Source organism: Phasianus colchicus, chromosome 2, assembly GCF_987193195.1.
Source record: "Phasianus colchicus chromosome 2, bPhaCol1.hap1.1, whole genome shotgun sequence".
NCBI classification, from domain to species: domain Eukaryota; kingdom Metazoa; phylum Chordata; class Aves; order Galliformes; family Phasianidae; genus Phasianus; species Phasianus colchicus.
In genome coordinates, this window is record NC_143437.1 from 90,931,261 (window position 1) to 90,957,964 (window position 26,704).

At 37.3% G+C, this 26,704-nt stretch overlaps 1 protein-coding gene across 17 annotated transcripts in view; it reads right to left on the bottom strand.

The window, feature by feature from the left end:
• The window catches only part of DLGAP2 (DLG associated protein 2), a 453,855-nt gene that overhangs the window by 129,580 nt on the left and 297,571 nt on the right, over positions 1 to 26,704 (bottom strand). For 10 of the 17 annotated variants that reach the window (XM_090136322.1, XM_090136315.1, XM_090136316.1 and 7 more), the window contains one exon: positions 25,959 to 25,991. The exons of 5 other annotated variants lie outside the window; for them this stretch is intronic. In XM_090136322.1, the coding sequence (XP_089992448.1) occupies positions 25,959 to 25,991 (33 nt within the window). Of the gene's footprint in view, positions 1 to 22,939; positions 23,060 to 25,958; positions 25,992 to 26,704 lie in introns of all 17 variants that reach the window. 2 more of the 17 variants (XM_090136324.1, XM_090136325.1) reach the window with 1 other exon arrangement.

The following is a 26,704-nucleotide window of genomic DNA, read 5'->3' on the forward strand; positions in this document are numbered from 1 at the left end:
TTTCACAGAGTAACCCATTAGATCTGAAGGACAGCAGAGTTGCAGGTCATGAAATTTGCTTGTGCAGGAGACACTATGATATTTAATCCTTTTCTGATGAAAACATAAAAATATCAGAAACACTCTAAGATTCACATTCTGAGGTAAGGCCAAAAGTTTGATAGAGAACTGTCACATGGCTACAGCGTGCTCCTACCCAAATCAGTGCCCTGAATGCCCCACTTTGCCAACATCTCTTCAGTGTCTCTGCTGAAAGTACAGTGCTGTTAAAAGAAAAAGCATAGCCCATGTATATGCCACATGGACATTACGGTGCATACTTGTTCCCAGAATGGGCTGAATCCTTCCCAACCAGCACCTCACCAGGCAGAACCTGGCCTTATTGTGTGTCCCCTCTTTTGGAGCAGCTTGGATGTGTTGACCCTGCCTGGTGCAAGGGGAGTTCAGCCACTTATTCTGGTTCATTTTACAAGCTAAAATGGACTCAGTGAAAGAAAACAAAGGCCCAGCTGACAGTTGAATACAGCTCAAGGATTCATGTTACCTGCTGCCAACAGCCTCCTTCATCATTTGGTGGCCGTAGCTTGGTCTCAAGTGCAGTGTGCAAGTCTGCCCTTGGGAAGAATTGCTGGAGCAACCTAGTGCTTGTGGCCTGGGAAGACCCAGAACAGTTAGTCCTTCCTCCCTGCCCATGAGACCCGCAGTGGGGTGAGGCTGTGGCACACAGCTCCACTTCTCTCAGTGGCCGCTCACTCAGATCCCGCTCAGCAGCAAGGACGAGCTGGAACAACCCCACAAAACATACTGAAGAAGACTTTACAAATGCGGCCCTGGAAGTCTACAGAAAGCCCATGACAGACAGCCTGGGCAGGTTCTGTAAACCTCTTCTTATTCTTTTTCCTCTGAGCTGGCACTGGCTTGTTTCCCCATGTGCAGTTGTTGAGGAGGTGGCACAAGGCTCGGGTGATGCAGCAGTTGCCATGGAGAGAAGCTGGGGTTCTCTCGTTATTTATTTAATTTGCTTCTGAATGGCAGCGTGCTGCAGTATGTAAAACCCATGTGACTCACAAGCACACCGGCTGCCACGAACCTGGGGCTGCGTTTCAGTCTTTTGAAAAGCACAGTAAAAAGCCAAACCTCGTTTGCAGCTGATTCTGCCTCTTTTGTGGACTGAATTTCCCTGGAGATTTATGGCTGAAACGTCCCCCAAAGCAGAATTAACTGTTACCTCAATTAAATCACATTTTTTTACCTGGTACAAAGACACCTTGTGTCAGTGCTTTAACCATGCAATTTCAAAGGGGCTTTCAGGGCCTTTTCAATCTTTTTTTATTTGTTTGCATAGCAACAAGAATCAGGTAGAATCCATCCTGTGCCCAAAGAAAAGACAGAATTTGCAGAGAAGCATTTACAATTAATTAGCAACAAAAGATTCTACTGAATTTCATCCTTCAGCATTACAGTAAATCTTGTCATGCTGAAGAGACACTAGAGAAACATGTGCAAATACATGAAGGTCACTTTCTCCTTAGACTCGCTAAATCCATTGACACCAAAGCAGTGTGCAATTGCTAGTTAAAAATGTGTATGAGATAATGAAACTCTTTGTCTTTCTTTCACTCCCTCCCTATTTTTTTTTGCAGCTTTTAGAATGGTCATTGTTTAAAACCAAATAGTGAGTGTTGATTTGTGTCTCTTTCAAGCAGGGTAGATAGACAAAGTAATTTGGGGGGATTAAATAGATTGTGTGCCAGCTGAGGTTGTGGACACAGAAGGCACACTTTGATCTGTCTCAGTATTATAGCTTTTAACCTTTCATGTGAAAACATACATAGCTTTTATATTCTTATTCCTTCATTAACATCAACAATAAAAAAGTGGAATTAAAAAATTTACATGACTGTAATGCTGTAATGTCAGTGCAGAGATCTTAAAACTCACATTATCTCCTTGGGAAAACTCAGACATTCCTGACACGATCCCTGGATAGGACAATATCTTTCCTGCATACATAGCATCATCTGTTATTTTCTGCGCTCCCCGCTGCCTGTGAAAATAGGCATGCAAAAGAGCAAGAGAAGCTCTATGGGTCAACCGCTATGTCTTTATTCTTATTTTCCACCCATTATATTTTGCCAAGTTGCTTTGACAGTGCTAGCTATCTTTTAATTGGTTTGGTAGGTATTATACGGTTTAGTCATATGCACTGATGAATAATTAAGCCAGCTCATATCTGTATTTAAATTCAAATCTAAGGAGCAATATTAAATTTTGTCCTTCTCTACAAGATGAAATGGAGGTGTAATCAAAGAATAAAATAATAGAAAAAGATCTTATTCTTAGTTATAAAGAGATGGAAATTAATAGATTGGCTCTGATAGGTGATTTTGTCCTGTTGGAATTATTCAATGATCCACACTCTTGCACTGTATTATAGAATTAATTTTAAAGTAATGCATTTCATTAGCATAATGTCAAAGAAGTACAATCAGGCCTCCATTGTTATGAGATCCATACCTAAGGAAGCCAGACAGCCTGTTGTCCTTGCATGAGAGAGCAGGCCAATATTTCAGCACTAGAGATTTCCCCTTTTCTACACAAAGTTAGCACTGAACTTTCCAGAAATTTCCACCTCGATCTTACAGGACTGAAGTAAACGTCTATCAGAGAAAAGTCCCTAAAAGCATTCAGTCGTAATGATACTGGAGACAGTAACTGGGAAGAGACGCGGTCAATGCATATGAATGGACGGGCTGGCAGCATCCTGCACCCCTCCCACATCTCTGACTGCTTGAGGTAAGCACAGTGGAAGGGAAGGGGACACCCACAACCTGTGGTGCTGAGCTGGCCAGCCTCCTGCTGGGGCCTGCTATTTGGGAATCTGTTCCTACACTTAGCAACACAGAGGATATCGACGGTAAAAATCATCACTCCATGAAACAGCCCTACCTTCAGTTTCCATTATTTGCTTTAACCTTTCAGAAATAGAGCCTAACATTTGATTTCTCTGGGCTATGCTTACAAAGCCCAGCAGTGTGCAGCCAGCTGCAAAACACAGTTAACTGGTTGAAATTGCAAACAGGAGGTCTCTAGGCTCTTGCTGGACAAGTTGCTACAGCAGGTGATATGTCAGCTTTAAAGAACTTCAGTCGATTTGAGCAGATTTAAAAAAAAAAAAAAAAATCATTTTTCTTTCCCTCGATATTACAGTGATATCCACCCAGGCCCTCAGAGGTGAGCTGTCTTGCTGAAGGCTGTGCTGTTGCAGATTAGCAACTTGAAAAGGGTTAAATTTATTAGACACTGAATTCAGGAAAGGAACAAGACTGAAAAATGCGTTTCACTCCAACCTATCCCCCAGGCAGAACACTCATATCAGTCATTAGGGAAAAGAGGGTTTACTTCTTTGAGGACGACAGACCAACTTCTATTTATTTGCCAAACAAATCCAAGTGAGTTCTGTGACAGGGTGACCAAGGAAATAGATGATAGAAAGGTGATGAAAGCAATCTGTCTGTATTTCACCCAGGCATTTGATAAGCTGTCACGTCAGAAATTGGTGGGGAAATGAGAAGACAGGAGCAAGTACTGTATTGACATCATTGATTAAAAACTGTCAGTCAGCTCAAAGCAGGCAGTGCTAAATGCTTAAGGTAACTAGTTATGAGGTGGAGACGGCATCATGCCCCAATATCTGGGTTCATCCTGAGTTTCTTTTATATTTCACATGTGATTTCTTAGGAATTATTTCAAACAAATATAAAAATAGCTGAAGTGAAACCTTAGAAAGAAGAACTGTGGCTTCACTGAGTTCTACTAAATTAAAAACAGTATTTATATTCCACCCATGTATTTTTCTCCTCATATTTCTATTTGATAGCCTTACTCTTTCTCACAGTGCAGGAATAATGTCTTTTTAAACATTATTTAAAGACACCAGAAAAGTGAAAAATCTATCTTTTGAATTCAGCAGAAATCAAAAAGCAGATTCTAGACGATTAGTTTTATTATTTAGGATCAGAACTGTGCTGTATATGCTGCACAAAACAGGAGGATAAACAATAAGCTGTTTTGCTGAAATAAATGGAAACCCCACACACTTGTTGTAAGAAAACACACACAAAAAGGTTTGACTTCTGTTTCCCTCTCCAAGACATCCTAAGCTAAAGTCCTAACAGTGGGGACCTCTAAACATCTGGAGAGCAAGATAGAATCTAAAGTGCAGTGTGAAGCCAGAAAAAGTCAGGACAAACTTTGGATTCATTCCAACTTGTAACAGAAAGATATTAAATGCAGAAGCATGAGAACCTGCTGGTATTCCAATTAAAGGACCTGTTTCTATCAGACCTCTTTTTCTTCTTTCCCTTTTTGTATGAGTCGCTACGTAATGCTGTGGAATTGCAGCATTTCAGTTTTTAAGAGATATTTATAAGCCAGCATCAGGGCTTGTATGACCTGCCAGTTTTTTAATAATATCTTCAGTTTACATTCAAGTCTTCAAGAAAATTGGAAATCTAAAAAGATTAAAGCAATTGTGACAGTCTAAAGCAAAGAAGTTCACTTGCTCAGAACAAATATCTCCACTTTTTCCTATCTTATTATTAATAATACATGTATAAAACATATTAAAAACTACAAAATACCAACATGTCACACTTCTTTCTCTATTGCAGTGTTCGATGTAGCTGATTGCTCATGAATAACAGCTTCAAAAGCTGTGTGAGGATACACTTCCCACTATCTCAGAAATAAAAAGAGCTTTAATCTCATCTCAAGATGACAAATTTACAGAGGTATTACTTAAACATATAAATCTGATCAATATCCTAAAAGACCCATGTACAGTGTAATCTGTCAATGTATCTTCTGTACAACTGAAAAGATGGTAGGTGTGAAAGATGTATTTCATGTTGATGACACAGAAGATTCTAAACTTGGTGCCGCTCAATACACAAATGTTATTAGACTCTGCAAACACAACTGCTTTTCCTCCCTTACTTTTTCCCCCCACTGAATAGTAGGAATTCTCTACCAGGGTCATGCGGAGCTGCTGCAAACTAAGCAAACGTTATCAGCAACAACACAAAGGCTATTCCTCTTTAAAATCAGAAGCATAACAGTGATAAATCTCTTGTAGCACAACTGGCATAGTTGTGAGAACTCTTCCACAGTAAAACTGGCAATGCGTGCCACGCTGCGGTCCTGAATATATTCCTCTTCTACCATTACTGAGCTTGCCTTTTCCCACCAGCAGCAAGAAGGAACTTTTTCCAGGAATTCCCATGACCATACAGTGCCCTCACCACCAGTTGGTGACAGTGCTGACTGCTTGCCAAGATGTGCACGCATGTTGCCATAAATTCCCTCCAGTCGGTGTAGTCACACTGACCTACATTCAGAACTTTTCTTGGAAAATAGCACCTTCTGTCATCCCTCAGCTGAGGCAGTGTTTCTCAGTAGGAACAATTTCAACAGTGAAGAAAGAACAACTCTAATATTTGAAAAATCCAGATCATACCCTAACACCAGAAACAAAGTAGGAAGTAGGTTGTTGGCCTGGTCTTTCTGGGAGTGCATGTGATATTTTAAGATAAGAATATCAAAATGTACAGACAAGTAACTCCTACATAATACTAAAGGTAGCCAAATAATATGAAACAGATCTGTGCTGTTCAGTTTGCTTTCTGGTAGACAGAGCTGGATGGAACTGATCAAGAGAATATGTGGATTTGCCTCAAATTATTGTAAAAGCTCTTTTAGAGAAATAAGTCTCCTGGCTTTTCATTTTTGTGTTTAACCTTCCTTCACAAAGTGCACTGAGAGTCATGCTGTTAACTAAAGGCTTCATCAAAGTCAATTAAAAATAACAATGTAAAATAAGGCCTCTAAATACTAGATCTGATGTGAAACTTTGAGCCACACTTACTGTAAATAATGTGCACCTCTTTTATAGAAAGGTAGCTGAATCATTTTAGTGCCTTTAAAACCTTTATCTCTTTATCTTCTCATTTTAGGGAGTCAGCTAGAATGTAATTTCTGATATTTAAGTTTATGAAAGAATATGAAGCCTTCTCCAAATCATAGGAGAGCTTTACATACAGGATTACTTTGGTTTGAACACATAATGGTAAGTGTTCATATGTGACTCAAGATTTCCAGAAGCATCTCTAATCCCATATCACTTGAAAAACTTCACATTTCCAGGTGAATGCAAATCAGTATGTTCTTTTGTTAAATATAGATGCAGATGGTTTTATAGATTCTTTCTGAAATATCCTACATGAGTGAAATTTGCTGTGAGCAAGTTTCCAATTTGATGAGGAAAGGAAAAATCATTTCTCAAAATAAGCAAAGGTAACCACAGGACAAAACTGTTGCTCTTGAACATTCCTCAAAGCACCAAAGCTTATCTTTGTGTGCATGTATTTATATTTCTTTGGTACTTTTCCCTATAATATCTCAATGCTAATACACTGTCTACTGTTTGTACTAAGAAATGTGCAGACATTTCAGGACAAGGATCAAATCTAACTTCATACTTTTAATAATGTATAGTTTAAAGATCTCAAGTGTTTCCAAAATTCTTTTGAGTATCTTGCTTTGAATCCTGGCCAAAGCATTACTTTGTCTCCTCCTATCAAATTCTGTACTTGAAGAGAATAACTGTAGTGAAATCTTCTACTAAATTTAACAGAATCTAATAGATTAAGTTTTAAACTATAGTTATTCATACTCAAGATGCTTCCTTTTACCATTCTTTGCTGCTCTTCTCACCAGTTCTTCAATAACTTAAGTGTATTTGTTGAACAAATGAATTTGGGAATTCAGTGGATCTCATTTAAACCCAGAAACTTGGACGGTGTTTTTTCAGTGATTTCAGCATTCTCGGGATCGGATCTGTAGAGATTTAGCCACATAAAACTGCCTTTATAAATTATCTCTTATCAGTCCATCTGGAGCAGTACTCGAACACAGAATAAGATAATATCAGCATCTGAAATTTCCAATTCCAAAGATACTTTGAGTTGAAGTGGAAACAGCTGCATAGCTAGAAACATCTTAATATACTGACTAAATATTAGTCAAGTTTTCAGTGAGAACAACACAAATGCAATGCATTAATATTAATGAAGAACACATGTATTATGAGTGTAATAAACCCCATACGTATACCCAAAACCATGTCTGTAGATAGGTGGACTATCTATCCTTGTAGTAGATGGAAAGCCAGCAGGAGTTTGCAGTGCTGTGATGAGTAATAAAAAATCCCCAGTAACTGACTACTAGTGGCATCTCCAAGGGTTAAAACTAGGATCAGTGCTTTTCAACATCTTCACCAATGTTTGGATAAGGGAACAGGGTATAGAATCATAGAATGTTTTGGGTTGGAAGGGATACCTCCCTCCAGACCAGGTGCTGGTATTCTACAATTAAAGAGTGTACAGTTAGTTACCTAGAAGACAAAATTTTTAAATACTTGTTGCCTCTGGAACCTGAACTATTTTCAACTCTACTTACCTTGTTTTTCCTAGAATTGCTCTTTAGCATCCCATGGATTTTTGTTACTTGCAGACTAAATTTGTGGCTGTCCTTTAGTTAACCTGAAGTTTTGAAGAGAAATTAGAGACACAACTGCATGGTAGCTTGGAGGCAGCAAAGTTCTTTGCTATGGAGATATAATATGTACTTGTGTTCTTGTCACAGAATCTGTATCAAGCTTGTTCTCTTCTGCATGTTGACAATTTTCTGGCTCTGCATTGTATTCCTCCTGTCTGACATGATGTTCTAGGTAACATTTTTCCTGCACTTCCTGTGGTTTCTCTTTACTTCATCTCCTTTTGTCTTTCTGTATTCTAACATAAAGCAGCAAATGAATGCTAACTATTATTTAAGACCACAGATGTGACTTCATATGATATGTCTTTTTTAGATTTGCTGTTATTATTTTTAATCTTCACTCATTCTAACTCTGCTTTGTACAAGAAAAATGCATTTAATTAAAAAAATGATGATACTTGAATCTTTCTAGGAAGAGCTGATCCTTTAATATTGATACCTACCACTTCAGCCCTGACAAAAGTTAACTTTCCCACCAACCAGCAATTTTATTTCAGACATCAATACATTTGAAATAAAATCAGTGAAAATAAATACCAGTTTTTCTGTTAAGTAATGGGACTGAAGGAACTCATTCTCCATGAAGCTCTTCCTTCACTGAACTCTAGGCTTTGGACCAGCTTTTCTTCAATAAAACTCTATGTTAAAAAGCCAGATAAAGTGAGATTTAATTCAGCTGCAGTGCAGTTTCCCTGCTCTTCTGAAGAATTACTATGTCTCTACTGAGAAACAAAGTTCCACCAGTGATTAAATTTCACACGGCCATATTGCTAACCATCCTATAGCAGTCTTACCTATTCCAACTGGATTTCAAAGGGGCAACAGCAAAAGATTGCTGGCTCCAGATATTTTAAGCAGGATAATTCACTGCACAGATTTTGCAAACTGATGGAACTTTATTTATTTGCAGTACAGAGTGCTGAATTTTTCTCTTTCCAGAGTTTATTTTTGTGACACTAGTCATTCAAAAACATCTCATTCACCTGCTGATGGTACATAAAGCAAAACAATTTAATTGAGATCTCACAGCTTTTCCCTCAGAGCACATGTCCAAATTCTGAGGCACATAAAAAATCCAGACAAAAATAACTTAACACATTTGAACATTCCGTTTCTATGGAGACAAATAGAAGTAAAATGTCTAATGTGAGTTCTTATTCAGCCTGATACCTTACAGATTCGAAGTACTTCACTAAGTCTTAGGGACAGATATTATTCCATAAATAAATAAAAAACAAACAAGTAGAAGAAGCACCCCAAATCCCAAACTTGTGTTTCTAATATGCACCGTGTATTATAGTTACGTGAAAATTACTGCTGGCAGTCTGTTCCTGTTCTTCTATTCCCACCCCACATTACAGCCTTATTGACATACTTGAGGTATGGTTTGTGTCATTTTCAATAGCAAAATCCTTTTGTTGAAACATGAGAGAATTCAAAGCTCAGGACTTCGAGGCTTCTAGCCTTCACTCCAAGGGGTTAGAGAATAATAGTTGTGGAGTTAACTGCTACAGATGCTGCTAGGTCAAAGTAATGAATGATACATGAACTATCTGACCTTTTAAGCCAGAATCAGCAGAAAAAAAAAAGAGGCATGAAAAGCACAGCATCATGATTAGAGCTATAGAAGTGTTTGTGAGACTTCTCTCAGGCAGCTGGATACAGAACCCGCTTTTTAAAAGTGCATTTTAAGTGGCACTCTAGTCAGTCCTAAAGATCATATTTGAGAGGTGCTGTTCACAATTATCAGCAGCTTTAACAGTGTTTTCTGAACCCGATGCTTCTGCAAGGCTTGTTAGTTACTCTAATGTCTGGCTCAGTTCTTCCTTCACACAAGCTGCAGGTAAAATACAACATGAGATTACCAGTACTGAGGGTCTCTAAAAGCTTTCTGCAAAAAGACAGGCTCTGATGATTCTGTGTAAGCCAGCTTCTGTGGAAGAGCCATACAGGCTGTCATTAGCACAGCACTGGGCTACAGCTCAGTTCTCAGCAGAGCTTTATTAACTCCATACTATAGTGCAGTAATTACAGCTACATGGCCTGCAATTTGTTCATGAGTGATCAACTCTGAGCATGAGTAGAATGAATTTGAATTCATGCATAACTAAAATACATAAAGAAAGACATATAGAAGAAATATGAAATATAGTGCGAGAGCCAATCTCAGTCACTTTAAGTAGACCTAAATTACTTCATTTCCACCCTGTCATAACTATTAATCCATCTATGGATCAGCCAAATGTGTCGTGTGGGAAAGGATCATGCATCTGGGCAGCTAAAATGTGCTATGCACACAGATCACAAAAAGCATGAAATAACAGAGTAAGGCCAGGTAGAGAGATCACTGAGCAAAAGACTGCTGATTTGTTCCAGTCTGCAAATACATCCATGGTGCTGTTTTATAAAGAGTTAGGACTCAAGTAAATAGTAATTTAGGGGTATTTGTACTTCATATTCCACTGCATTCTTGTAGTCTACAACTGCCCTTCCACTATTCTTGTAGTCTTATTTATATGTATTATTTGTACTTCTAGCATTGAATAACAAGAGGATTTGGCTTGTGCAGACAGGTGGTCCATTTGTCTGGCAGTCTGCAGTCTCTCACTAACTCAAGGAATTCGGGGACTCAGCCAAAAGAGAAACAGAATTCACAGATAATTTGTGAAAGTCATAAAATGAGCAAAGGAGAGAAGTGCAAGTTAGCATCACCACTGAGGTGGAACTAAGCCATGATACCAGAGCTGGCTGAAGCTTAGTGCCCAGCTGGCACATGGGTATTAGTTAATGCTAAGTCAGCTCTGAGTTAGTTTTAGCATTGCTTCTGTATGGGATGCGTTATGGGGCAATAAAGAGAAGGAAGAGATGGAAATTCAGATAGAGAACACAGATTCATAGGAAATTAAGACTTCAGTACTTCTATTTGTTCAAATAGGAACTTGTATAGTGCAGGTTCTTTTGTTAATCAATTATTCTAATTAATTTGGACTTGCCTATACACCTAATACATTAACAATTCTCACTAAGAATGATCAATTTGACTTAGCATTCAGAAAAAAAACCCACAGTAGATGCATATTCCTTGACATGAATTCTACCAAAATGCCAATGTAATTTAAAGTTCTTTAGAAGCCTTACTTCCTGAACTTTACTTGCATACTTACTTGACTCAACAGGAACAATATCCAACTGCCTAAATGAATTTCAGTAGTTTTAAGTCCATATATAGTCAATGTGGAGATAAAGTACTTTTAGTGTGCTATTCATCTCATCCTAAAACAGAAATCTTAAATAGGTCAGATGAATCATATCCTGAAAGTGCTTGCTTTTCTCCATTTAATGTAAAGTAAGGCTGGGGTAACAACTTTTAACATAGGCACCTACAGTGTAAATAGTTAGGTGAAATGAATGTCATAGAATCAGATACTTAACACACAGCTATGTTAAAGTCCCAATAACTAATTATTGAACATGAAAAAAAAAAAATACATTTCATTAAATGCCAACTGATTTTTTTTTTCCCTAGAAATGAAAACAAAACAGATTTCCAATACATTTTATTCTGCATGTGCAGGTAAAAATAATAATAATAATAAATAATAACATACAGAAGAGCAACCCTTGATTAGGCTGACATGAGATGCTTACATGCAGCAGGTACACTTGTCACCACTACTTGGAACCAGATGCCTTCCCTGTTGCCTACTCTTCCAAACTGAGTTCTTCACTGAGCCACAGATTTGGCAGCTGACAGTGCAAATTTCCACACTGGTCATGGCAGAGCAGCAAGAAGAAACCACTGTCCTGGCCATGACCAGTCCTTTCTACTTCCTGCACTTTAACCTTATAGGTTTTAACCCAGCTGAGTTAGCCTAATCCATTCTGCACCAAGCTACGGAGATGAACGTTCCTCACCCCAGGCTCCTCTGGGATGTGACTCACCCACAGATCATCCAGGATGGTAGATGCTCAGAGCAAACCAAGCATCCCACATTACCACATGACTCAAAGCTTGGAGGGTAGGGTGTGAAAAGAGGGAAGACCGCTGCCCACTCTCACACCTACATGTGGGTAGGTTGTACTGGAGCTCACACTCAGATCTGCAAACTCAGGAGTGAGTTTGCACAGTACTGCTGCAGACCATAATTCTGTCTAATATAGCAAAATCAGCCTCCAGAGCTGAACTACTTGCTCCGAGGTAGATCCTGTGGATTGCCCCAACAACGCTCATACTCACTTCCATGCCAAGACATGGGGATTAAAATTCACAAACCTGCAAACTTTATATCAGTGCTTGAGAATAAAAGCAGTTGCCTTAGCAGTCTGGAAGGAAGTTATATCAACACTGGTAAGAAGACTTTGCAGGTTCGTAAAACTTCTATTTTTTCACTTGAAAGTACGTTTTTGAATATATCTGCTACCATGATAATGTTTAAGATGGTAATAGCTTATATTTATATCTTGTCCAAGCATAACAAAACCTTTTCTAGCACTCTTTGCATATCCAGCACTGAAGAAAAAATAGATTTGACTTCAGCCACAAAGCTATAAACATACCTAAAAGCTTTCAGCACATCCCTCTTTCACGAAAAAATGATTTGCTGCATTATGGAAATCAGGTAAGATTTTGTTATCCATTTGAGAAAGTTCCTGTTTATAAAATGTACTTTCTTCTCAATAAATAAAAAAATGCCTTTAAAGACATAAACAAGATTAAAATATACACTTTATCATCTCCATAACTCTTTTTGCAGAACTACTTCCTATTTCATACTGTTGCAAAAGGTTTGCAATATTTTAAAAACTAAAATACAGAAAAAGAGGTCAAGAAAGCACAGACAAGATATGACCTTAAACAGTAAAATAAGAACACACTTTCTGTAACTTTTCAGAGTTTACGTGGAGTGAACAAAATAGCACCTATTCAAATCACAAAGGCCACTAATATCATTAAAAAGTTGTGACAATCAACAAACACAGTCATAATTCACCTTGGCAGAAGTGCAGATCCTGACCCAGGAGTTTTGCCAATTTCTTAAATGGAACAATAACCCAGCTTCATTTCAGAGAATTAAATTTATTCTTCATCTTGAGTAATACCAGTGGATAATTGAGAAAAATCAGATGGAACATGCAAGAAAATTTGTTTACAAGACAATACGGGAAAGGCTTTAAAACTCTTATGTTAACAAAACCTGAGGTTATCCTCAATTCAATCCTAGATCCTTTTCTTTCTCCAGAAAGCTTCACAGGGGGATGAATAGGTTTATCATTGTGGTGTGTGTGGGAGAGAAATAGCCGAGAGTTTCTGAGTTGCTGTCAAGTGTCACAGCTCGATTCAATCCAATAATGTGTACCAGAGGAAGAACTGCCCCTCAGTTCTGTGCAGTCGCAAAGAAGGAAATCTCAGTTATCTGGTGGCCACATGAGAAATGATGGCATTTATCAGAATGAGAGAATATGTCAATCCAAGTACACACTGCTGCTCAGGAATGGCAGTACAGGCTCTGTTCATGTTTGTAAATGAAATGGGCCAGGGCTATCGTGCTGGCCTTGAGACAGGCTGACACAACACTGCTCTTGCTTGTGTTGTGCTGTTGAAATCACCTCACCTTTGTCTTCATCTTCCACATGTAACATGCCTGCAATAAAACTGCTTTTTGGGAAAGATGCCTGCTGCACTTTTATTACTGAAACATGCCAAGGCATCTGCACTGTAACTGTGTGGATGGCCATGTGGCACCAGGACCCTGGCCCACTGCAGAGGCAATCACAGGTACTGAATGGCACAGTCCCCTGAATGAGTAGAAGTGGGATTCAGATCAGCACAGAAGGAATGACCTATTCCTACACTAGGAGAGGTTGGATGACTTACAAGGAGAAAATGAAGGTTTGATCCAGGAGAGGTGAGAAGAAGAATAGTATATATTACAAATGCTTCCTATTGGTTTATTAAGGAAGATCCTAGCAACGACCTGCAAAATTCTCGATGGTACACTGCACAACTCCCGAGTCAGTGCCATCCACTCAGTTGCTCAAGAAATGCATTTGTTTTGGGGGCTTCTTTGACTTGAAGGCAACAACTGAAGCAACAAGAAAAATTATCAAGGCAAATGGAAGATGAATAGTTTAAAGAAGATAAAAATTTTGTTTAATGAGGTTATTCCACATAATATGATGACAGAAAAATAGTATGACTTTTAAGCAGAAAACGCTTCCAGGATTTTTATCTTAAATCTGGTAGTGAATGCATCTCCATATTCATTAAAAAATGCCTTCTTCTCATAATATTGATCTATTTTACTTGGATCACAATGCTTAACAAATACAGGCAAAATATGTTTTGCTTTGCTTGTTTCTTGTCTCTTGCAGATAGATAATCCTCTGTTTATTTAGCAACTACGTAATTTAATAAAATAATGTTATGGGGAAAATATGAGCTCCAAATTCCATCTTCTGATATCAAGACAAATATAACACTTTTTTATTGAATAAGAAATGAACAGCGACTGTGTATCTTGCATAGTGTGGAAAGTGTGTTACAAGAATGTAGGTAATTCTCTGCAGGGAAAAATAATGTTTGGCTGGATCCAGTGAGAATGTTCTGTAAGGTAATATGAAATTACATTTTGGTTAAAACTCAGAAGGGAATGAGCTACACATCTGAAGCCTATTTTAATATTGATTATTGCTTAGTACATCTTAATTTGCAACAAAAATGATGGAAGGGGGATAGGAGATGAGCAGAGTATTAATTACAACATTGTTTTTGAGCAGCTACACGTGTTTAAGCCATCAATAACGGAGAGACAAATAAGTTTCAAGGTTGGTATCTTCCTAATTATGTTGTAATTAAAAAATTGATCAGTTAATGATTATGAAATATATTTCTAGGGATTGTATATTATTTCAGGATTTGATTCTGGGGATACTGCCCAATACTGTTTTTAAAACATCAACAACAACAAAAACTGATGTGGGATGAAATATAAACGTTTCTCTGTTAGAATAAGATGTCACAAACTGTAGCTGAAGTGCTGATATAAAAAAAATTGTGAGCTACTGTTCCCATAGCAACAGGCAACATATTTTAGCTTACATAGCTGCTTTCCATTCTAGGGACTTCATTGTCATCGCTGTTTACAAAATACAAAAGTAATTCTTCTAAGACTCTGACATGGTATACAGACAAAACACTGGAAACCTGTTGAGGAAGGTATAGCTTTCGTTGCAGATGCACTCTAATAAAATGCTTCTTTCTCTTCTCACCTGAATTTCACAGCACTCTCTACCACCCTCAAACCACCATGTAGTAACCAAGTTCTCCTTATGGTGCAGGATATTCAGTGAAAGGCATCTGACACTGGCCTGCCTCTAGGCTAGTCTGCTTTTTTCTAGAATGAGCCGAAGCTTTTTCAGTGGCAGATTCCCTCTTTCTCTCCTTCCTCCTCTCAGTTACCAGAATAAGACTCACTTCAATACATGGAGTCAGCACAACATATCTGGGGCACCTGTTCAGCCTTGCATTGAGCCTACACACAGTTACTAATTTAATATGCTGCTGACACACTCCCATAGCCGCAAGCCTTTTGCTTCCCCAGTGGTTCTGTGAATCTCGCTAATAATCTGAATAACGTGTTTTTTTCAAAGTGTTTTTTTTTTTAAAACGTCTAACTCTACAGTTTTAAATTAAATAACTTAAAAGAGACACCAGAACTTATGTTTTCATTAAAGGCGTCCTGAAATTTCATACTTGAGTAGCTGCAGTTTAAATGGAAAGATTAGGGACCGTCAATTTGTATCTACAGGAAGGTCAGCATTGCCAGCCTGCAATCCTTACACTGCAAAGAATAATGTCTCATGGTATTTTCTCACTAAGGCTGAAAGAATATCTTCTGGAAGAGAGATCTAATTGATGTCAGCAAGTGAATCACCACCTGTCCACAGGTAACTGATGCTTTTGAAAGCAAGCTGTATTGACCACTTCATTTGATACACTTTGTAATGAAGTTCTCCAGTTTTGAGCCCATTGCAGTGCCCGAAGGCACTTACCTCTTCAAATATCTTCCTTCCTCAACAAATACATGGAATGTAAAAGCACTAAGTGGTTAACTTCACAAGTGAGAATTAATTATACATGATACAAGGATGCAGATAATTTATGTGATAGAAGGTTTTTTCTCCTTTGGTGGGTTAAGAAGTGCAGTAGAGACAGGAGCTGATAGTGGCAGCTAAAAAAACAATGGTGGTGGTGGAGAAGAATCTCCTGTCCTGGGGGTGGGGAGAACAAAAGTTTGACAGCAGCAATCTGGGGCTCATTGCGGGAGATACAATCAACACTACTCATGCACTTCACCTTAAAAAAATTGCACAAAGTAACCAGGGCAGCCAGGTGTTTTTTTCTTTCTGTTTGTCTACTTGTTTTTCTTTCACATTGTTTATTTTTCCAACTATAACACAGTAGGTGCCTTTTTCCAGATAAAGAATCATAGAATCATAGAATGGTCTGAGTTGAAAAGAACCACAATGATCATCGAGTTTCAACCCCCCTGCTATGTGCAGGGTTGCCAACCATTAGACAAGGCTGCCCAGAGCCACATCCAGCCTGGCCTTGAATGCATCCATGGACAGGGCATCCACAACCTCCTTGGGCAACCTGTTCCAAAGGTGTTATGACACAGAGGAATAATCCCCTGCTTACTTCCACACCCATCCAAGCAAATGTACAGAACCTGCTTATTAATTCTTTAATACCAAGTAAGAGTGTATGATCCAACACTCCGATGATGCCATGTTTGACTGATATAGAAGAAATAAAAAGCACTACACTTACCACAGTAATTATTACAATAGAATTTTTATCCTGCAGCTGAACATATAAAATAAGTGAGCACTGGGTTATGCTACTTGAATAGTGCATCAGCATTTATTGTCCTACATACAGATTCTGCAATTTCCTGTCACAGATTTCATGCCAGAAATTTCATGTTCTTAAGCTGCCAGGCAGGTTGGCAGCACCTGTCAAACTAGAAAAAAATAGTAAATATCCCACTTCTGCAAAAATTGATCAAGTGGTAATGACCAAGACTGTAAAAACGCCGTCTCCATATTAACTGTCAATGCTTAGTCTTGCATTAAAATCAGTCACATGTAAGTCATGGATCTTGATAGATAAGACTCACACTATCACATTTAACATTTCTGGTTATAAGAATCATGACCACGTTAGGTTGAGAAAGATAAGGAAAAATACTAATTGAAACAGAAAAAATGTCAAAAGTAAAACAAAATTAAATTCAACATCATGTTAATTTGTGACAGCATATGACATTTGAGTACTATTTAATCAATTCAGAAGAAGTTTATATAATATTATGGCTTATTGTTAAAAATTTTGTAACAGCAGTGAAATACCTCACAGGTAGTCTATGCAATACATTAAACGTATTCAGATTTCATTGGTTTGCAGTGAATTATTGTTTATTTTCCTTGACAAAGCTTTGGTAGTTCACAGCTGAGTTCTAATTACAAAAGAATTTAAAAACTCGTGGTCTTAAATAAATGTCAAAAATGTAATTAATAATTTTAAAAATATACAGAGTTAATATTTATCTGGGTAAAGCCATTTCAATTTATGCAACCATTTCAGAAGTACAGTATAGAACTACTATTTTAAAAGCTACCAACTAAAATACATAAGGATGCTTTTGCTTCATCGCTAATTGGTAACTGAGGACCATAATGGCCTATGGTGTCCCAAGAAAACATACCGTAGAAAAATATGTACTGACATGAACTGTTTAGTTTGTAAAGAACTCTCAGCAAAACCTTCAGCTGCTTAAGGATGGCCTGAACACAGAACTAGGGAGAACTGAAAAGTGTATAATGGCCGGTAATTAGAAACGTTGTCATTGCAGTGCTTCATACTTGACTATTTTCAGCAGCTACCACCTGAAACTATCCAAGCTGTTTAGAAAATACAAGCTAAACTACTTTCATTTTAGCTGTGAAAAAAGGCTATGTTTTGTCCACAGAATGAAAATGAGAAAATTAAAACTTAAAAAAGTTTTAAGTGAGGATCACAAGAAGTCGAGCTTTAACTTGTGATTGTCAGACTTCTGTCTCAGCCTTAAGACAATTCTTTTTACTTCCTGGGCATGATGGAGAAAACAGCAAGCTGCTTTTCTCAGAAATGCAGAGCCTAGTGCAAAATTGGAACTAGATGTCTTTTAATAGTAACTACAATGGAAAGCTCAATAGCTATGCACAGTACTTCATAGATCTGTCAGAATCTATAAAAACTCCACATTTTGGCAGATTAATGTCAAATTTATGCCTTGAGCCAACATGGTTGTCCTCTTTTCAATTCACAATCTAAATTATCCTCCTTAAGGATTTGCCTATGGCTATAATTCCAATTTAATAACTTTCTTCATGTGATTTCTTGTAGACGATGGAATTAGTTTTAAACGCCGAATATATTTCTTTTTGGAGACTTGAACACTTCAGCTTTCATTTGACCTGTTTCTCTTAACATTATGAAGTGCTGGGGCTATTTAAAATGTTCTGCAGCATAATAGGTTCACAACAATTTCCAGCAGCATCACAGGCTAAACACATAGCAAGAACAGTTGAATGACGGATTAGAAAAATCGCTGTCTTAATAGACTCTTCAGGACAATGTGACAAGCCCAATGTCATAATTACTGTTGCCCTTGCAGCTCTCAAGTAATTATGTTTCATATTTTTTTTTTCTAAAAAGAAAATGTTTAATTAAAAAAGAATCAAGTCATGAATTCATGCATTTGTAAATGAGAGATACATCATGTAGCTCTGCAATAGCTGGTAGGCAGAGTCCACATCTATTTTTTCTTCCTTTTTTCTTCTTTTTGTTTTCTTTTAATTCTGTTTGGTGGTAATGAATGTGGTATATAATTACTCTGATTCATCTTTTACCCTTAGCATGAAGCACCCCAGTGGACTTAAAGCAATTGTTAATAAAATATTTTTTAAAAGAATAAATTAAAAGCACAACTAAAAATTAAACCCTTAACTTGATACTAAACATAATCAAGAATTATATAGATCTCATAAAGAAGAATGTTACAGAAATGGCTAAGTAATGAAATGTACATAGTTACCTGAACATCTACACCTATGGTTACTCACACAGTTAATGTAAAAAATACAAAACAGCGAAGAACAAAATAAATGAGTTCAAGTAAATCTAAAGACTAAAATAAGTGCATGTGACAAAGTACCTGTGGCATATGTCTCTGTGAAACTCGTCATTTTCAAGAATGTGCACATAGCTCCTACTAATTCTGAAACTACCTCGTCTTTAAGAAAATTTAGTGTGCTTTTCACATGCCTTTTTAGCTATATTGAAGAGAAAATTTAACAGGTGAAACTGAGTGAAGGAATCTTTAAGTAATGAAATAAAATCTATACAACTGTCAAATTCCTGCATAATTAACCTTTTTTAATTTTTTTATTTATTTTTTTATTTTATTTTTTTTAGTCTATGGATAGGAGCCTGCAATCTGGAGCAGGACATAACAGTGCTGTACACAGCCCAGCTGCTCCAGCCCCAGGAAAGGTTTCATCTGTGACCTACAAACCTCTGCCCACCACCCATAAGGTGCCAACTCCATTGCTACCCAGCTGGGAACTTATCAGCTGATTTGGACTAGAAGACCAAAGGGGCTTGGAAACAGAGAAAAATCTCCAAAGAAATTTAAATCAAATTGAAATGTACTTTTATCTTTCTCTTCCCTGAGCAAATTCACTTACCAAACTTTTCTTTTTGTTAGGGAATGCCTGGTTTCCTACCAGCAGGTTCATCTGGCAGCCTGCTGGACTATGCACTGCTAAATCCTACTCCAGGCTGAAGGGAACAGAAGGATAGTGCACGAGCCTTCTCCTCGCCATTTTCACTTTGAGAATAGAAAGTCAAGGGGCGTAAGTGTTTAGTTCTGTTCTTTAGTTCTGTTAATGAGGCCAGATAAGAGCTCTAGGAGACGTTATGTAACAGATGAAAGGAGGCTTATTTCTTGTTTGTGAAATCATCCCCTGATTCTGACAAAACAGTAAGATCAGAGGGAACTCAACTGTGGATGACTTTTTTGTTAGTTTACTAACTCATTGTACTCCATCCCCCTATGGCTTACTAGCTTTCATTTTATTTCTTTTTAATCAAGACTGTATTCAGCATGAATATATGTACGAATGTATTCAAACTGAACTATTTTGCTCTTTTTGAACATGATGCAAATCAAAACTAGTGGCAACAAAGTTCAGTAGAAAGGTTAGGGGAAAAAAAAAAATCATTCAGCCAGCTTTCAGTTCCATGAGCAGACAACTCCCTGGGCAAAATCAAGAAGACAGCTGGCCTAAAGTATCTCTGAAATAATAATTTCTCCAAATTTGTTCTTTAAAGATCTGCCACCTCTAATCAAATAACATTGAACTTTGATATTCTGTTGTTGATACTCTTGGACTAAATTCTGTTCAGTGTTATTTGTTCTAAAACACCCATTCTTCATTAATATTCTGCCCAACCTTAAACATGCTTTGGGCAAGGGCAGAAAAAAAGGATAAACAAGCTAAGGACTTTCTGCACTTCTAACTGAATGCTATAGTAACTGCAAATAATATGGCTGAGCAGACACTTTCAGATAAACTTTGATTTCAGCCACAAAGTCCCAGAACTGGTATAACGAATGAGATGTCCGTTTAACTTTTAGACCTGGCAAATCTGTGAATAGGAAAGTGCACAGTTCAGTAGGCAATTAACTAACCTGTGAAATGATGCTCATTATGTGGTCAAAGTGTTACTTCTGGAAAATGAGCAGGTCGCCAACCAACTTCCTTGATCAGACACACTCAGGGATTAGAATGGTTCACACTCGATTAGCATCTGAGACCCTCTTTCTGTAAACACTTTCTACATGACTGCATGTGCCAAATTTCTACCATAGCTCCAGCTACTATGCCAAGACCTGAGAATGCTAATTCTGTTTGGCTCTACCCTAGGTCTACCAACAGAGCTGGGGACAAAATTGCTTTCCCCAGAATACTAAATAACTTTCAGAAATTAAAAGAAAAATGAAACATTTTGAAGTTGAGATCTTGCATTACATTGCTTACAATGAAGAACTGGTAGAATAAATACCCAGCCATGGTTTTGGTTCTGAGTTATTTCACAAAACTTCAAGCCTATTCAGGTGAATTGCAACAAAACAGTATTCATCATTAACACACACAATGGAAACCAAAGTCTGTGCATCATACTGAAAAATTTGGATGCTGTAGTTAGGAATGATAGTAAGAAAAGGAGAAAACACTCCAGACATGTTAAGGTAGAATTAAAATAAAATACAACAGAGGTAGAAGGCACATCTTGACTACCTACTGCAGATTCCTAACTCAGCTGACACCCAATTAATACATATGTGATTCAGAATATGAATTCATGGGCTTAATTCACAACCAATGTAAAGCAATTCAGACAACCACCATTAATTTTCCTTTCCACAGTGTGCCTATTCGTAATCTACTAAGAGACATATGTCTTAACACATCGAGTTAATACAAGATGTTAGGTATAGGGATGTTTATGAATTGGAGCATAACTCAGTGAAGCAATTAGTACTTCAGAGCATTTGCAGTTTCAAGGGTCTAAGTTCACATCTGAGTGTGAGTGAAAAAAATAACAGAACTGAAACCCAAACTTTAGTAATTTAATAATAGCTGTTGATGCCTCAGTCTACAAGGGGATAGAGCCATTCTCTGTCTCAGCTAAGGAACTAGCCTATCGCTCAGAAAAGGAGCACAAGAACTGTACTTCCACAACATACCCTGAGTGAGCCACCCCCTTCCAAGGTCCTTCCCCTTCAAGTCAAGGTTCCCTCAGTTTGACCTTGATATTCACTGTACTTTTTGCCCTTATCCAAAGACTTAAATACAAACTACATAACTTATTCTTCAAGTAAGAACTGAATCCCTAAACTGTGTCTCTTCTCTTCCTCAATATTCATTAAAAAAATGTTTTAAAGAAAGCAAATGATTGCTTTGGACACACTACTGACACAGTCTGGACAAGCTGTCACCACCAAAATGGGTTTTAGAGCAGGCAAACAAAAGACATGGAAAATGTGGTGACAAAGGACTTTGGTTAGACCCACAGCATGGGAGATTCTGCTCCAATTGGTTGTTTTGGTGGCACATTTATCATCCAGATACATAACCTTGAAGGTCAGATCTCTCACTGTTCTGCCATGAAAGCACTGATGGGATTAAGAAAGAATGTAATTACCTGAGTAGTTTGGTAAGAACACTCAGGAAAGGCACTACTGTGCCTTTGGTCACAGTAAACAGCACCATATTTTCTGTTTAGCAGGATCATGAAAATTAGGGTAAGATTTTGTATGACATGCTACGAAGTCTCAGCTATTTTTTCCATCCTGCTCCCAAGAGATACATGGCTGTTCCTCCTTCCTCTTTGGGACAATGATCACCCCAAACTGGGTGGTGGTCCCACAGGTATCAGCAGATTGGAAAAAGTTTGATTTCATGTACTGCAGCAGTAAGCATTCCCATGCACCTTGGATCTCAGCTGTTAGACACATTCCTCTATTGAACATGGGAAAATCACTCATTCCTAGTCAATCAGCTACATTTTGGGATCACTGTTTGGATTGCTTGACACAGACAGCCATTGCAACCCGATCTGGCAGTTCACATCTGCACATAAATGCTTACAAAGGGGAGAGAGGAAGGAGGTGTTATTAAAAAAGAAATTGCTTTGCTTCTATACACAGCATTTCCAAAATTTCTACATGAACAGACTCTCTACAGTTTTCATAGGTTTAAAAAAAAAATATGAAGTTCCTATGACAGCTATCAGAAAAACAGTCTTACAGTGTGAGAATTGAAGAGGACAACATATCCAACTTACCAAAACAAGAGTTGAAAGGTGCCTTGATTGCTACGTATAAATTTTTAGTTGTAGTAGGGGTGTTGAAATTGTGCTGGGTTAAAGATATGGATGAAGCAAGGATTGCAGGTCAGAAACTTCATCAGGCCAGGTGGCAGAGCCATAAAAGGTGCACAAGCTTCTGTGCACAGAGGCTTTTCGACAGGTCACTGCAAATAATCAGTTTTTCATAGACAGAAAACATGTGGGAAAAGTAGACTTTTCAGTCTTATGGACAAAAGCATAGCAGTAGGAAGACTGGCAACTGAAATTAGACAAATGCAACCTTTCCACAACATTTCAATCTCCTAGCACTAAGGGTAATTAAATATTGGAACGGCTTACCAGGGGAGCTGGTGGACTCGCCATTGCTTGGAGCTTTAGGACGAGAATAGATATCATTGTAAAAGAGATGCTTTAATCCAGCTTCTGGAAGTTCTCAACATGCCCATAACACTTGCAGCTCTGCATTAAGACAATGACTATAATCAAATCTCATACTTTAGGGTTTCAGCTGATCAACTGCAAGGGTTATAAAGAATTTATTTTTCCTTTGACATAAAAACATACATATTGGTTTGATTTATGTTCTGGTGTGTCTCTGAAGTAACAGAGATTTCCCACATCTACAGAAAACACAGAGAAAGTTGATATTGAGGACAGAGGTGATAGGGAAAGTACTTTTCCTTAGTCCAAGCAGTCATATCCTAATGTGAGCTTGCTTTCTTTGAGTTTGAAGCCACCTGGATGCAAACCCCTTCTGAAGTGGGAACTATGTGATCAGGTCACTGCTGAACCAGGTTTGATTTGCGTGCCAGCAAAGAGACTGGCACTCATTCCCCTCAGCACTGCACTACTGCACCTACGTGATTTCTGGAAAGGAGTCTTCACATGCTTGGCCCCTGCAGAGCACTGGCAGAGGGTCAGATGGAAAACTACTGGCTCAGCACATTCATAGAGGTTTCGTTAATCAATCTTGCTGGATGGGCTCAAAGGGAGTAAAGATGAGATAAACAGAAAACTCACTGGATTTGTTTTGTTTGTTCAGTGTGAGATCCAAATCATACATTAATACTCTAGGATCATCTGGGAGTATCTCATTTAATTAACTCATTGATATCAAAGAAGCGTAAGTAGGTAGCACCTTGATTCTTTCTGTCTCCTGAAAACTAACATGCCTAACTAGTTATAATATTTATGTACGAGTGGCAGGATGGATTTAGTTGTCTGATTTCCATTATAACTAGACATCTAAGCATCCCTTTTGGCATTTAATTTAGTTACATCTGTAACTATAAAACCTTCAATATAATAGCAGAATACCGTTATGACTTGGGATATAGCAGAATACTGACTTAATTATTAAATGCTAGTAAAGTTGAAGACAAGACAGGACATTCTGCTGTCATCACAGTTCTGTGTGAAAAGAGCAAGTCTGTTAAAAAAAGCAAAAAATGAGAAATGGTTCTTCTAGTGATTTCTGTGAGTTGCACAGTGGCATCTTCACTCTGTGAGTCTCCAAATGAGCATCTATTTAAGCCAAACCCCATGTTCCCAGGGTTTTGTTCTTCACAGATACCTACACTATTCTTCTACATCCCCTTGACAATGAGTATGATTCAAAGATTTTTCTGTCTGTGCTAACCAATGGGCCATTTGATGGGAGCTATGCACAGGTAAGCCTGGAGTACAATACAGCAATATAATTCACCCGTCCTGTAATTCAGGACATCTTCTACACAGAATAAAGATGATTTCTCTTTCCCATAATTCTATAGCATTCACATTAGTGTAAGGCTCTGTTGTCAGAATCGGTCATGATTGCTATGTTAGGATTGCCATATTTCAAACTAAGAATCAGACATACCATGATAGCACTATCTAGTATCATAAAATACTTATGTTAAAAGAAAAAAAAAAAAAAAAGAAAAGAAAAAAGAAAGAAAGCAGACTCAATTTTAAAAAAGAGGAAAAAGAAAGATACACTGATGCTGCTCCTCTCCATGTCCCTCTCAGTGATGCATGCATATATCTGATAGCAATCATGAAAATCAGATATACACAATGCCCGTGTTAAGCAGTACATTATCCCATGAAAATTCTGACTCACATCAAACCAGACTACTAAAAGTAAGTCTCCTCATCTGGGATGAAAATGGCAAAATCTGCACTTGGAGTGTTTGACTTTTTGGACAGGCATCACTTGGACTGTTGCCATACTTGAGTATAAATAGCCCTGACAGACTGTACTCAGATCTGCTACACACTGCAAACAAATTCCATGATAAACTTCTAATCTTTTTTTTTTTTTTTTTTTTTTAAATATTATTTCTTCTACTGAGATTCCTACATCATATCCAAAGCTGGCAACACAGAAACACTTGGAAAACCTGAAGTGAAGCTACTGTCACAAGAATTGTAAAGAATAGTGCTTTAAAGGAGAATGTAAGGAGGAATATCATATTATGCAGTAGATAAATTAGAAGCCAATTACATAACAAAGATCAGTACATTTATAATAACAAATACCATCACAAATTGTGTTTAAAAACCTCTTTGGGAAAAGAAAAATTATGCCTTAGTTTATACAACCTGTTAATTGAAAGAAAAATTCGAGAGGATTTTGATTAGAGAAAGCATCTGCATGTTTGTAAAATGTAAGAGATCTGCCTTATCACAGGGTGCTCATTTATGTTCTTACTCACCCAAAACTTTGATTTGGGAAACACAGAAATTCACATGATTACTGAGCATCAAATTCTCCTCTCATATTTCTTCCGAATAACTCCCCAACTCAAAAGTTTTGAATTGTTACATTACTATAGTGTTAAATTTAATTTCCATGCAGCATAAAAAATGTCATAATTAACATAACTGTGTTCTCTTTCATTTTTAATTCTCTTCTGAAAATGATTTTCTTATTGTTCAAAATCCATTTCCTATATATTTGTAATAAGAGAACAGATAATTGTCATAATTCTTGAACCTTAGCTTTCCTCAGCCACTATAGGGTGCTTTTTTTTTTTCTCAGAATCATGTGTCAGTTTGAATAGAATAATATTTTCATTAGGATTGGACATTTTGGATCAATGCTTTCACTCCCTTGGTTGGTTTAATATCAAAGATACTGTAGTTAATATTTAAAGCAGGCTTTTAATTCTACTTTTCTCAACTAGTACATGTAATAGCTGTTTCTTCTTCAATTATCTATAATGTAAAATAACTAACACCACAATTTTGACATGTAACAAAATGCTGTAAGAATCACGTGGATTAAATTTTAATCCCCCCCTCCACCCCCCAGTAAAATGAAAAAAGCAATTTAAGACACACAAATAAAATCTAATCTAACTGTCCACTTTACCTGGAAATGCATGCCCTGTTAGAGAATCCAAATCTGAAATTAAAACAGTGAAAAAATCATCTTTAATTTAATATTAAAAAACAAACCGAAGACAAACCTGGCACCAAATATGACATTATTACTAATATCAAATTTGAATCAAAGATATGAAAAACAAAGATATTATACTCAACATTGCATTATATAGTTTTCCCTGTCCATCATTTTGTACAGAACTAAAGATGAAAGTCTTCAATACTACAAGAAGTTTCTTTTACTATTATAAGACAAACGATTATTTTTTAAAGTTTTACACTTTTTAAATGGACAACTCCTTTCTGAAGCTTAGACTTTGAGTATAAGCATTTGTTCTCAGTTTGGACGTATGATCAATAACAAGAAATCTGTAGAATGCTTTTAAAATCATAGCATTTTAAATGGAAGATTTTCTATCTTGACTGTCAAAAATAAGACCTCATTTTGTCTATTCCAATGCTCATTCCTTCTGACTTCTTAAAAAAAATTATCTGTTTTAAAAACATGAGTGCAAAGGAAAAGAGAACTGAAGGTATTCCTGCTGACACTGAGTACCATAAACATATGTTAACATTACCTAGAAAAAAGTAGCTGGCAATCTAAGCATGTTATAGAAGCATTTTTAACTTCATTTATCTTAAAAATAATTATTTCCTGATTGCAACCATCAACAGATACAAGTTCTTAGTTACTGACTGATTCCACAAAAATTCTAAATTTCCTGTAATAAA